The sequence below is a fragment of the Petromyzon marinus genome, chromosome 61 (assembly GCF_048934315.1).
Source record: "Petromyzon marinus isolate PM22_M1 ecotype Great Lakes invasive population chromosome 61, UKy_Petmar_22M1.pri1.0, whole genome shotgun sequence".
Lineage (NCBI taxonomy): Eukaryota > Metazoa > Chordata > Hyperoartia > Petromyzontiformes > Petromyzontidae > Petromyzon > Petromyzon marinus.
Genome location: NC_133727.1, coordinates 6,053,754 through 6,067,669, shown reverse-complemented (window position 1 = coordinate 6,067,669; position 13,916 = coordinate 6,053,754). Strand labels below are relative to the sequence as shown.

The following is a 13,916-nucleotide window of genomic DNA, read 5'->3' as shown; positions in this document are numbered from 1 at the left end:
TCCCAGTGACCTCTCCACGTCTATCCCAGTGACCTCTCCACATCTATCCCAGTGACCTCTCATCATCTATCCCAGTGACCTCTCCACGTCTATCCCAGTGACCTCTCCACGTCTATCCTAGTGACCTCTCCACCTCTATCCCAGTGACCTCTCCACCTCTATCCCAGTGACCTCTCCACCTCTATCCCAGTGACCTCTCAACATCTTCCCAGTGACCTCTCCAGGTCTATCCCAGTGACCTCTCCACGTCTATCCCAGTGACCTCTCCACATCGATCCCAGTGACTTATCCACATCTATCCCAGTGACCTCTCCAGGTCTATCCCAGTGACCTCTCCACGTCTATCCCAGTGACCTCTCCAGATCTATCCCAGTGACCTCTCCACATCTATCCCAGTGACCTCTCCACGTCTATCGCAGTGACCTCTCCACCTCTATCCCATTGACCTCTCCACCTCTATCCCAGTGACCTCTCCACATCTATCCCAGTGACCTCTCCACCTCTATCCCAGTGACCTCTCCACGTCTATCCCAGTGACCTCTCCACCTCTATCCCAGTGACCTCTCCACGTCTATCCCAGTGACCTCCCCACCTCTATCCCAGTGACCTCTCCACATCTATCCCAGTGACCTCTCCACGTCTATCCCAGTGACCTCTCCACATCTATCCCAGTGACCTCTCATCATCTATCCCAGTGACCTCTCCACGTCTATCCCAGTGACCTCTCCACGTCTATCCTAGTGACCTCTCCACCTCTATCCCAGTGACCTCTCCACCTCTATCCCAGTGACCTCTCCACCTCTATCCCAGTGACCTCTCAACATCTTCCCAGTGACCTCTCCAGGTCTATCCCAGTGACCTCTCCACGTCTATCCCAGTGACCTCTCCACATCGATCCCAGTGACCTCTCCACCTCTATCCCAGTGACCTCTCCACGTCTATCCCAGTGACCTCTCCACATCTATCCCAGTGACCTCTCCACATCTATCCCAGTGACCTCTCCACATCTATCCCAGTGACCTATCCACATCTATCCCAGTGACCTCTCCAGGTCTATCCCAGTGACCTCTCCACGTCTATCCCAGTGACCTCTCCAGGTATATCCCAGTGACCTCTCCACATCTATCCCAGTGACCTCTCCACGTCTATCCCAGTGACCTCTCCACCTCTATCCCATTGACCTCTCCACCTCTATCCCAGTGACCTCTCCACATCTATCCCAGTGACCTCTCCACCTCTATCCCAGTGACCTCTCCACGTCTATCCCAGTGACCTCTCCACCTCTATCCCAGTGACTTCTCCACGTCTATCCCAGTGACCTCTCCACCTCTATCCCAGTGACCTCTCCACATCTATCCCAGTGACCTCTCCACGTCTATCCCAGTGACCTCTCCATGTCTATCCCAGTGACCTCTCCACCTCTATCCCAGTGTCCTCTCCACATCTATCTCAGTGACCTCTCATCATCTATGTCAGTGACCTCTCCACGTCTATCTCAGTGACCTCTTCACGTCTATCCCAGTGACCTCTCCACATCTATCCCAGTGACCTCTCCACGTCTATCCCAGTGACCTCTCCACCTCTATCCCAGTGACCTCTCCACCTCTATCCCAGTGACCTCTCCACGTCTATCCCAGTGACCTCTCCACCTCTATCCCAGTGACCTCTCCACGTCTATCCCAGTGACCTCTCCATCTCTATCCCAGTGACCTCTCATCATCTATTTCAGTGACCTCTCCACGTCTATCCCAGTGACCTCTCCACGTCTATCCCAGTGACCTCTCCACCTCTATCCCAGTGACCTCTCAGCGTCTATCCCAGTGACCTCTCCACCTCTATACCAGTGACCTCTCCACGTCTATCCCAGTGACCTCTCCACCTCTATCCCAGTGACCTCTCATCATCTATTTCAGTGACCTCTCCACCTCTATCCCAGTGACCTCTCCACCTCTATCCCAGTGACTTCTCCACCTCTATCCCAGTGACCTCTCCACCTCTATCCCAGTGACCTCTCCACCTCTATCCCAGTGACCTCTCCACCTCTATCGACGTCTTCCCACCACTCCCCAATGCTCGTCGTGCTGGGATTCCTCTGTGCGGTGACCGAGACGCCCCCTGTGATCACGCGACAGAACCTTTGTGCAACCCACGGTGGAATAAAAGTCTGCGAGGAATTTAATAACAACAACTCCCTTTGCTTGAATCAATGCCTCAAACGTCGCATTTTGCGAGTGTCGGCAATTTCCTTAAGTGGATTTAAGGCTTTCGTGACTGCAGGGATTCATATTCTTGGTTCTTTCGGTAAATTCACGTAGAAGGGAAATAATAAAATAAATCAAATAAAACAATATAGTAAAATTATCACGACGTTTCGGCCACAACGCAAGCAGCCTTCCTCAGGTGAAGAAACAGAGCTGTCACATTAACACGCTGTCTTTCTGACAGCTCTGTTGCTTCACCTGGGGACGGCTGCTTGCGTTGTGGCCGAAACATCGTGAGAATTGTATTATCTAGTTTTATTTTTATTATTTTATTATTTACCTTCTACGTGACTTTACCGAAAGATCCAAAAATACCTTAAGTGGGTGCTCGCCTGGTGAAATCAATGGGTGGGGGGCGTTGATTTATCGATTGAAGTGATCGATGACCCGATCGAGTGATCGATCATCCTGATCAATGAAGCGAACGGCGCAAGCATAGACTCACACTTATACCAAAGACACACACCATAGACTCACACACCATAGACTCACACTCACACCACAGACTCACACACCATAGACTCACAATCACACCACAGACTCACACACCATAGACTCACACCACAGACTCACACACCATAGACTTACACCATAGACTCACACTTACATCAAAGACTCACACACCATAGACTCACACTCACACCACAGACTCACACACCATAGACTCACACAATAGACTCACACTAAAGACTTACACTCACACTATAGACTCACACACCATAGACTCACACCCACACCATAGACTCACACCATAGACTCACACTATAGACTTACACTCACACCATAGACTCACACACCATAGACTCACAACCACCCCATAGACTCACACCATAGACTCACACTATAGACTTACACTCACACTATAGACTCACACACCATAGACTCACACCCACACCATAGACTCACACCCACACCATAGACTCACACCATAGACTCACACTATAGACTTACACTCACACCATAGACTCACACCATAGACTGACACCATAAACTCACTCCATAGACTCACACCATAGACTCACACCATAGACACACACCCACACCATAGACTCACACCATAGACTGACACCATAAACTCACTCCATAGACTCACATCATAGACTCACACACCATAGACTCACACCATAGACTTACACACCATAGACTCACACCATAGACTGACACCATAGACTCACACACCATAGACTCACACCATAGACTCACAAACCATAGACTCACACCATAGACTGACACCATAGACTCACACACCATAGACTCACACCATAGACTCACACACCATTGACTCACACCATAGACTCACACACCATAGACTCACACCATAGACTCACACACCATAGACTCACACCATAGACTCACACACCATAGACTCACACTCACACACCATAGACTCACACCTTAGACTCACACACCATAGACTCACACCATAGACTCACACCATAGACTCACACACCATAGACTCACACCATAGACTCACACTATAGACTCACACCATAGACTGACACCATAGACTCACACACTATAGACTCACACCATAGAATCACACACCACAGACTCACACACCATAGACTCACACCATTGACTCACATCATAGACTCACACCATAGACTTACACACTATAGACTCACACCATAGACTCACACCATAGACTTACACTCACACCATAGACTCACACACCATAGACTCACACACCATAGACTCACACTCACACCATAGACTCACACCATAGACTCACACCATAGACTCACACACCATAGACTCAAACACCATAGACTCACACCATAGAATCACACCATAGACTCACACTATAGACTCACACCATAGACTCACACCGTAGACTGACACCATAGACTCACACACCATAGACTCACACCATAGACTCACATCATAGACTCACACCATAGACTGACACACCATAGACTCACACACCATAGACTCACACCATAGACTCACACTATAGACTTACACTCACACCATAGACTCACACACCATAGACTCACAACCACACCATAGACTCACACCATAGACTCACACTATAGACTTACACTCACACTATAGACTCACACACCATAGACTCACACCCACACCATAGACTCACACCCACACCATAGACTCACACCATAGACACACACTATAGACTTACACTCACACCATAGACTCACACCATAGACTGACACCATAAACTCACTCTATAGACTCACACCATAGACACACACCCACACCATAGACTCACACCATAGACTGACACCATAAACTCACTCCATAGACTCACACCATAGACTCACACACCATAGACTCACACCATAGACTTACACACCATAGACTCACACCATAGACTGACACCATAGACTCACAAACCATAGACTCACACCATAGACTCACACACCATAGACTCACACCATAGACTGACACCATAGACTCACACACCATAGACTCACACCATAGACTCACACACCATTGACTCACACCATAGACTCACACCATAGACTCACACACCATAGACTCACACCATAGACTCACACACCATAGACTCACATTCACACACCATAGACTCACACCTTAGACTCACACACCATAGACTCACACCATAGACTCACACCATAGACTCACACACCATAGACTCACACCATAGACTCACACTATAGACTCACACCATAGACTGACACCATAGACTCACACACTATAGACTCACACCATAGAATCACACACCATAGACTCACACACCATAGACTCACACCATTGACTCACATCATAGACTCACACCATAGACTTACACACTATAGACTCACACCATAGACTCACACCATAGACTTACACTCACACCATAGACTCACACACCATAGACTCACACTCACACCATAGACTCACACCATAGACTCACACCATAGACTCACACACCATAGACTCACACACCATAGACTCACACCATAGAATCACACCATAGACTCACACTATAGACTCACACCATAGACTCACACCGTAGACTGACACCATAGACTCACACACCATAGACTCACACCATAGAATCACACCATAGACTCACACTATAGACTCACACCATAGACTCACACCGTAGACTGACACCATAGACTCACACACCATAGACTCACACTATAGACTCACACCATAGACTCACACCATAGACTGACACACCATAGACTCACACACCATAGACTCACACCATAAACTCACACTATAGACTGACACCATAGACTCACACACACACACCATAGACTCACACACCATAGACTCACACCATAGACTCACACCATAGACTCACAAACCATAGACTGACACCATAGACTCACACACCATAGACTCACACCCACACCATAGACTCACACCATAGACTCACACCATAGACTAACACACCATAGACTCACACCATAGACTCACACACCATAGACTCACACCATAGACTCACACTATAGACTCACACTATAGACTCACACCATAGACTCACACCATAGACTGAAACCATAGACTCACACACCATGGACTCACACCATAGACTCACAACCTAGACTCACACACACACCATAGACTCACACCATAGACTGACACCATAGACTCACACTCACACACCATAGACTCACACCATAGACTCACACCATAGACTGACACCATAGACTCACACACACTATAGACTCACACCATAGACTCACACACCATAGACTCACACCATAGACTCACACAAACACCATAGACTCACACCATAGACTGACACCATAGACTCACACTCACACACCATAGACTCACACCATAGACTCACACCATAGACTGACACCATAGACTCACACACACTATAGACTCACACCATAGACTCACACACCATAGACTGACACCATAGACTCACACACCATAGACTCACACACCATAGACTCACACCGTAGACTCACACCATAGACTCAAACAACATAGACTCACACCATAGACTCACACCATAGACTCACACACCATAGACTCACACCATAGACTCACACACCATAGACTCGCACACCATAGACTCACACCATAGACTCACACACGATAGACTGACACCATAGACTCACACACCATACACTCACACCATAGACTCACACCATAGACTCACACCATAGACTTACACACCATAGACTCACACACCATAGACTCACACCCACACCATAGACTCACACCATAGACTCACACCATAGACTCACACTATAGACTCACACCATAGACTGACACCGTAGACTCACACACCATAGACTTACACCATAGACTCACACACCATAGACTTACACCATAGACTCACACACCATAGACTCACACACCATAGACTCACACCCACACCATAGACTCACACCATAGACTCACACCATAGACTCACACTATAGACTCACACCATAGACTGACACCATAGACTCACACACCATAGACTTTCACCATAGATTCACACACCATAGACTCACACACCATAGACTCACACACTATAGACTCACACACCATAGACTCACACCATAGACTCACACCATAGACTTACACCATAAACTCACACACCATAGACTCACACCCACACCATAGACTCACACACCATAGACTCACACCATAGACTTACACCATAGACTCACACACCATAGACTCACAGCATAGACTCACACACCATACACTCACACACCATACACTCACACACCATACACTCACACCCCATAGATTCACACCCACACCACACACTCTTTCACCGCCGATTAGCACGGTTGGCTGCGTCCGGCGCGAAAGAAGTTCAGCGTGCACCCCGTGCTTACGAGCAACGCGCACGGGAGCCTTCCTCGCTGCGCTGACTAAAGTTGCCAGACACCTCGCTGCGGTCACAGAGAAGGCCGTCGGCCACTTTTCCTCCAGTGCCTCCGCCGCTAAAAGCGCTTCACATTCACGCATTGTACGTGGCTGGAGGCTGGGCCAGCCGTATTACAGCGTCCCCACTTTGCAAATCCGAAATGTGGACGGTTCCAATGGCCGGTCAACTCCGAAGCGTGGACATTTTCCACCGTTGAAGCTCGGGTGAGGGCTGCCGCGTCCGTCGTTGCGTTGAGATGCTGCGACGTTCTTGGTGGCTAGGAGATGTTAACTCCTTTGCCTGGTACACAGGAGGTCGTGGGTTCGATCCCGACCCTGACGCATGCTGTATACTTGGTTTTTGCGTGACTCTCTCACTTATCATCATCATCACCACGGTGTCGGGGAGATGTTTACTACCTCGCTTGGTATACAAAAGGTCGTGGGTTCGATCCCGACCCTGACGATGCCTGCTGTATATTTGTAGTTTGCGTGTCTCTCTCTCATCATCATCATCACGGTGGCTATGAGATGTTAACTACCTCGCACGGTATACAGGAGGTCGTGGGTTCGATCCCGACCCTAACGATGCCTGCTGCTGTATATTTGGAGTTTGCATGTCTCTCTCTCTTTCTGTCTCATCATCATCACGGTGGTTAGGAGATGTTAACTACCTCGCCTAGTATACAGGAGGTCGTGGGTTCGATCCCGACCCTGACGATGCCTGCTGCTGTATATTTAGAGTTTGCGTGTCTCTCTCTCCCCGTGGTCGTGTGGATTTTTCTCCGGGTCCTCCGGTTCTTCCTTCCACATTTAGGATCAACATCGCGCATTCAGATTATTTGCCTGCCGTAAATGTCCACGTGATAAGCCACTTCGTTGACCTACCATTTGCGATAGCCAAGCCTCTTCTGAAAGAGATTTATGGAACTCATTGGGGCCTTGCCCGGTAAAATAAAAATTGTTTCAAATTAGTTTTTTTTTCATTTCGAGATTCTTTTTTAGTCTTCACATTCAACTCACTTGAGCAACTGCAGTGGGGAACTCAGCGCTCTACGCAGTCGGCGACAGAACTTGGTCTTTGATATTCTTCGTATTCGTCTTTTGATTTAAAGCTTTCGTGACTGCAGGGATTCATTTTCTTGGTTCTTTCGGGAAAGTCACCGCGTAGAAGGGAAACAATAAAATAATAAAAAAATATAAACCAATACAATTCTCACGACGTTTCGACTGGAACACCAAGCAATCATCATCATCAGGTGTGAAAACCACAGCAAGAAAAATGTGAAAAATTTGAAAATTATCATCAGGTGTGAAGTCCACAGCAAGAAATGTTTTAAAAATGTGAAACAAATAATTCTTGCTGTGGTTTTCACACCTGATGATGATTGCTTCGTGTTGCAGTCGAAACGTCTTGAGAATTTTATTTTTTATATTTGTATTATTTTATTGTTTCCCTTCTACGTGGTGACTTTACCGAAAGATACCCAAGAATATGAATCCCTGCAGTCACGAAAGCTTTACATCAAAATTCTTCTTCTTCTTCTTTCGTATGGCATTGGGTGGGTGGAGTTGGTTGGCGGACAATAGTTTGCGAAGATGATGTCACGGATGAATGTCGAGGTCCTTCGACCAATCCGAGGCGGCGGGAGACGCCGTACGGAACGGCGGCGATAACCGCCGGGGTGGGTGTGTGCGCGTGGCTTTACAGCAGCCGCACGTTGGCAATTGGACACGTGGTCGTAGGCTTTCGCCGCCGATGTTATTTCAATCTGTGATTTGAAGATTTCGTGACTGCAGGCATCCATACTCTTTGGTTCTTTCGGTAAAGCCACGTCGTAAGAAACACGTGCAGCAGTTTCCCTGCCGTGATTGTCTCACCTGATGACCTTCAGGAGTTTTTTCCTGCCGTGATTGTCTCACCTGATGACCTTCAGGAGTTTTCCCTGCCGTGATTGTCTCACCTGATGACCTTCAGGAGTTTTCCCTGCCGTGATTGTCTCACCTGATGACCTTCAGGAGTTGTTCCTGCTGTGATTGTCTCACCTGATGACCTTCAGGAGTTTTCCCTGCCGTGATTGTCTCACCTGATGACCTTCAGGAGTTTTTCCTGCCGTGATTGTCTCACCTGATGACCTTCAGGAGTTTCCCTGCCGCGATTGTCTCACCTGATGACCTTCAGGAGTTTTTTTCCTGCCGTGATTGTCTCACCTGATGACCTTCAGGAGTTTTTCCTGCTGTGATTGTCTCACCTGATGACCTACAGGAGTTTCCCTGCCGTGATTGTCTCACCTGATGACGGTCGCTTGTATTCGATTAATTTCTACTTACGTGACTTTACCGAAAGTTATCAAAGAGTACGCTATTATTTCATAAGACGATGTTTTTTTTTTGCGTGTTCGTTAGATCGCTTCACTGTAAATGCGTCGTTACACCCGTCACCACTCGACGCAGACATTCTGTAAGGTTCCGGCACGTGAATTGCCATGCCTTGGTTACGCGGCAAACCTTGCTGCAATTTGGCTGTGTCACGTGGTGGCGGGATTAACGGCGCGTTAGGCGATGTAACCCAAGAAGAAAACTGTACATTGCACTCCTAGTTGTGTTTTTTAAAATATATTGTTTGTTGTTGCAACGTTCTGACCCCGTGCCCCAAACCGGGCATCTGTGATAAAAAGAGCTTAACGGTCCATTGGATTCTTCCCGTAGTATAAATAAACCATGATGATCCTTTCTAGATTTAAAGCTTTCGTGACTGCTAGGATCCATACTCTTTGGTTCTATTGGGTAAAGTCACGTAGGTGAAAATAAAATAACAAAAAATCACGACGTTTCGGCCACAACACAAGCGGCCTTCATCAGGTGAACGGACGAGACTGTCTGGAGGACAGCGCTGGAGTGGAAGAAGCCATGCTTAGATCACGACCTTTAAGCTGTGTGAAAATAAAAAGACCACGCGCCTTGACAAAGGAATTAGCATATAATTTAGCATTGAAATGGCCATTGAAATAGCTAAGTTAAAGTATACACATCCGCAGAGGTACCCCTTGACAAAGGAATTAGCGCTGGAGTGGAAAAAGCCACGCTTAGGTCACTATTTCTGTGACCAGTTACAAGCTAATCACTCAGCTATTTCAATGCTAAATTCGATGCTACTTCCTTTGTCAAGGGGTACCTCTGCGGATGTGTATACTTTAACTTAGCTATTTCAATGAGCCATTTCAATGATAAATTATATGCTAATTCCTTTGTCAAGGCATTTGGCCTTTTTCTTCTCACGCAGCTTAAAGGTCGTGATCTAAGCGTGGCTTCTTCCACTCCAGCGCTAATTCCTTTGTCAAGGGGTACCTCTGCGGATGTGTATACTTTAACTTAGCTATTTCAATGAGCCATTTCAATGCTAAATTATATGCTAATTCCTTTGTCAAGGCGCGTGGTCTTTTTCTTCTCACACAGTTTAAAGGTCGTGATCTAAGTGTGGCTTCTTCCAATCCAGCGCTGTCCTCCAGACAGTCTCGTCCCTTCACCTGATGAAGGCCGCTTGTGTTGTGGCCGAAACGTCGTGATTTTTTGTTATTTTATTTTCACCTACGTGACTTTACCCAATAGAACCAAAGAGCATGATGATCCTATTCTTGGTTATTTCGGTAAAGTCACGTTGAAGGGAAACAATAAAATAATAATATATATAAAGCAATGAAATTGTCACGACGTTTCGGCTGTAACACAAACAGCAAACAGTCATCATCAGATGAACCAAGAATATGAATCACTGCAGTCACGAAAGCTTTAAATCAAAATTTCATGCTGATTCTTTTGGGTTTATTTGATCGTCTTCTTCTTCCCCAGGATGGTGAAGTTTGAATGCTGCCCCGGATACATGAAGGTGGAAGGCGAGAGAGGCTGCCCTGCCAGTAAGTATTGGTGACGCGTTCGATCATTTTAAACCCTTCTACCCTGCCGATACGTGGCCACAAGTTGCCGGGTCGGGTGGTGTCCCGCTCACCGCTGAATCCCGGCACGCACGGGCGGCTCAGCGTGACTTTTATTTTAAAAAGGGCGTAGCAGGGCCGTTGTTGTTTTTTTTAAAGACGCCGTTACTCACCGCAGAGAACTGTGGCGACACGACCACCGCACTCTGCGATAGCCGGCGCCGACACTGTGATACACGCCCTCCCGCATGGCCTTGATTACGTTCACGAGTGGGTGTGTGTAACGCCGACGTTATCGGAATGGAAAAGGGTTCATTGCAAAACGTATGTGCTGTGAAGAAGGGCCATCATTGTCTGCAACGTCGACTGTCATTTATTTTTTACTTGTTTAAGGCCGCAACGTTGCTGCCAGATGTGTTGAGTCTGACGAGATAAAACAATCTGAACGGGCTTTACCAGCCAAGGAAAAAAACACACACCGTGTGCAAATGAGGACCAATACTCCATCTACATGTGATGTAAAACGAGGTGAGAGCAATGTACTGATGAGACTTCAATCATTGCAAAATAAACGATTGCAAAGATGATGACAATCGTTTGGAATGAAACGAGATGGATAAAACAGAATATCATCGTGCTGTTTAGCTTAATTATACTGGCAGGGATACTTTCTCGAGATATGAGACCCGGTCAATAGTAGGCGCACGCAGTTTGGGTATTTATAATTGTAAACACGTTGATTGATTTGTATCACAAATATGATCCCTAATCGTTTACAATCTGAATCAAACGTGCTGTAAGGCTCTCGCAACCCAAATTAAATTTCATGCTTGATTTGTGAGTCAGATCCCCGTAGGTAAAAGGTGTTTTTAAGGGGTGCCACGGTGGCTAGGAGATGTTAACTCCCTCACTTTGTATGCAGGAGGTCGTGGGTTCGATCCCGACCCTTAACGCCTGCTGTATATTTGGAGTTTTCACGTTCTCCCCGTGGTCGCGTGGATTTTTCTCCGAGTCCTCCGGGTTTTTCCCCTCCACATTTGGAATCAACATCACGCGTTTTCGAGTATTTGGCTGTGGCTATAAATGTCCACGTGATAAGCCACTTTTTCGAGCTATCGTTTGTGGCCAGGTCGCTTCTGAAAAACGAGCAATTCAGTTCAGTGGGCCTTAGCTGGTAAAAAATTTTTTTAAAGACAGTTTAGTTTTAGTCGTACACCCTCCACCACCCGACTAATGAAGTCATCACGTGACGAACAAATGTTGCTTCAGCACCACCGGTGCGCTGCTGGAGAGCGATCCATACGATACTGGCAGTTGCCAGAATTGCTATCCAATCTGATATAATTTTTTGGGGGGGGGAATTTGTCGAAGTATTGTTTCGAAGGTGGAGCATTTCGAGTCACATTTCCAGTTTGAACTGAATGGATGATATCAGAATGCGAATCTGTATTCATACTGGAGGAATCCGATGAGCTATAAAGCTCTTTTTCCTGCAAACCAAAAATTCCCAACGGGCATTACTTCTCAATGCCAAGGGGAGACGGCCGCGGTCATTATAAAGCGATCACGGACCGTGACCTTCAAAACGATTACAGCAGTGGTTATCGAGGCGAAGGTCAAGAGGTCATCACAGACAATGTTGTTGATGAACCCGATGCGACCGCACCTCTGCATCACCACCCTCCCTCCCCCCTTCTCATAGATCCCCAAAGGTATTGGCGCAGTGCAATCGATTTGCACCGTCACACACACACGCTTTTGTCAATCCACTGATTGATGACAGCTTGCCCATGCCCTGTCACTTGTGGGGGTTGTTAGACTATACCTCACCGCATTAAACAAATCATTTGCTGACTTGATTCGAAGCTTTCGTGACTGCAGGAATTACTCTTTGTTTTTTTCGGTAACAAAGAGTAATTCCTGCAGTCACGAAAGCTTCGAATCAAGTCTGAACCACCTCTACGGGGAGGTATGAGGTTTGTGTCTTTGTGTTGTCTCTGCTTGTGTATCTGCCTTTGTGTCTTGGCTTGGATTTGTGTCTCTGTGCTGTCTCTGCCTGTGTGTGGGCCTTGGTGTTTCCGAGTGTGTGCTGCTGCGCCCCCCTTTGCTCCATGCATACCTCATGCTAAATTGTCCCATTGTCTCTCAGCCTTACCTTCTCTGCCTATTTAAGGCGACTTCACTGTGTGCGTGTCTGTGCTGGTTCGCTCTACTTGGATGTCTATGTGTGTATGCGCGGTCTGTATTTTAAATTTCATAATTAACTTGCAATTGAGCAATCTTTGAACTAGCGTAATCAACCGGACTATGCGTTAATTGTGTTTTGACCGACCGTCTGTGTTGCTTTATATGGATTCCAAATTTTGCTAAACCCTGTTTGTTTGGTATGATTCTCTCTCTGTGTCCCCTGTTGTATCTGTGTTAGTTCCCCCCTACTTGTGTGTCTGTATATACATCTGGGGTTATGTGTTTCCTCTCTCTCGTAAAATTAGGCTCTTCTGTACCTGATGAAGGCTGCTTGTGTTGCAACCGAAAGTCGTACGCTATTATGTTATTTTATTATTTCTTATTTATACGTGACTTTACCGAAAAAAACAAAGAGTAAATCATTTGCTGCTGCTGCTGCTGACATTGGCACACGCACAACAACTAACAACAACAACAAACCCCGACTCAAGACACTTCTCAATAACACCGTGGCCTTAAAAAGTGTTTATATATTGAATAATAATAATAGGCGACATTTCGAGACAGGGCCCAGGGCCGTTTGAGATGCCCATTCATTCATTTCATTTCATTCAAGGCCGACACCGTGGCCCTCTCGCCGTACCCACTACACCCAGGGTCTCGGGTGACGGAACACTTGGGGGAGGAGGAGGGGGGGGAGGGGTCGGCGCCTACCATTCCTTTGAGTGGTCGCAGTTAACAC

The 13,916-nt window shown here is 46.9% G+C and overlaps 1 protein-coding gene across 2 annotated transcripts in view; it reads left to right on the top strand.

Moving 5' to 3' along the window:
- The window catches only part of LOC116955738 (transforming growth factor-beta-induced protein ig-h3-like), a 254,790-nt gene that overhangs the window by 39,771 nt on the left and 201,103 nt on the right, over positions 1-13,916 (top strand). For both annotated transcript variants that reach the window (XM_032977008.2, XM_032977009.2), the window contains exon 4: positions 10,905-10,969. In XM_032977008.2, coding sequence (XP_032832899.1) covers positions 10,905-10,969 — 65 coding nt within the window. The remainder of the gene's footprint in view (positions 1-10,904; positions 10,970-13,916) is intronic.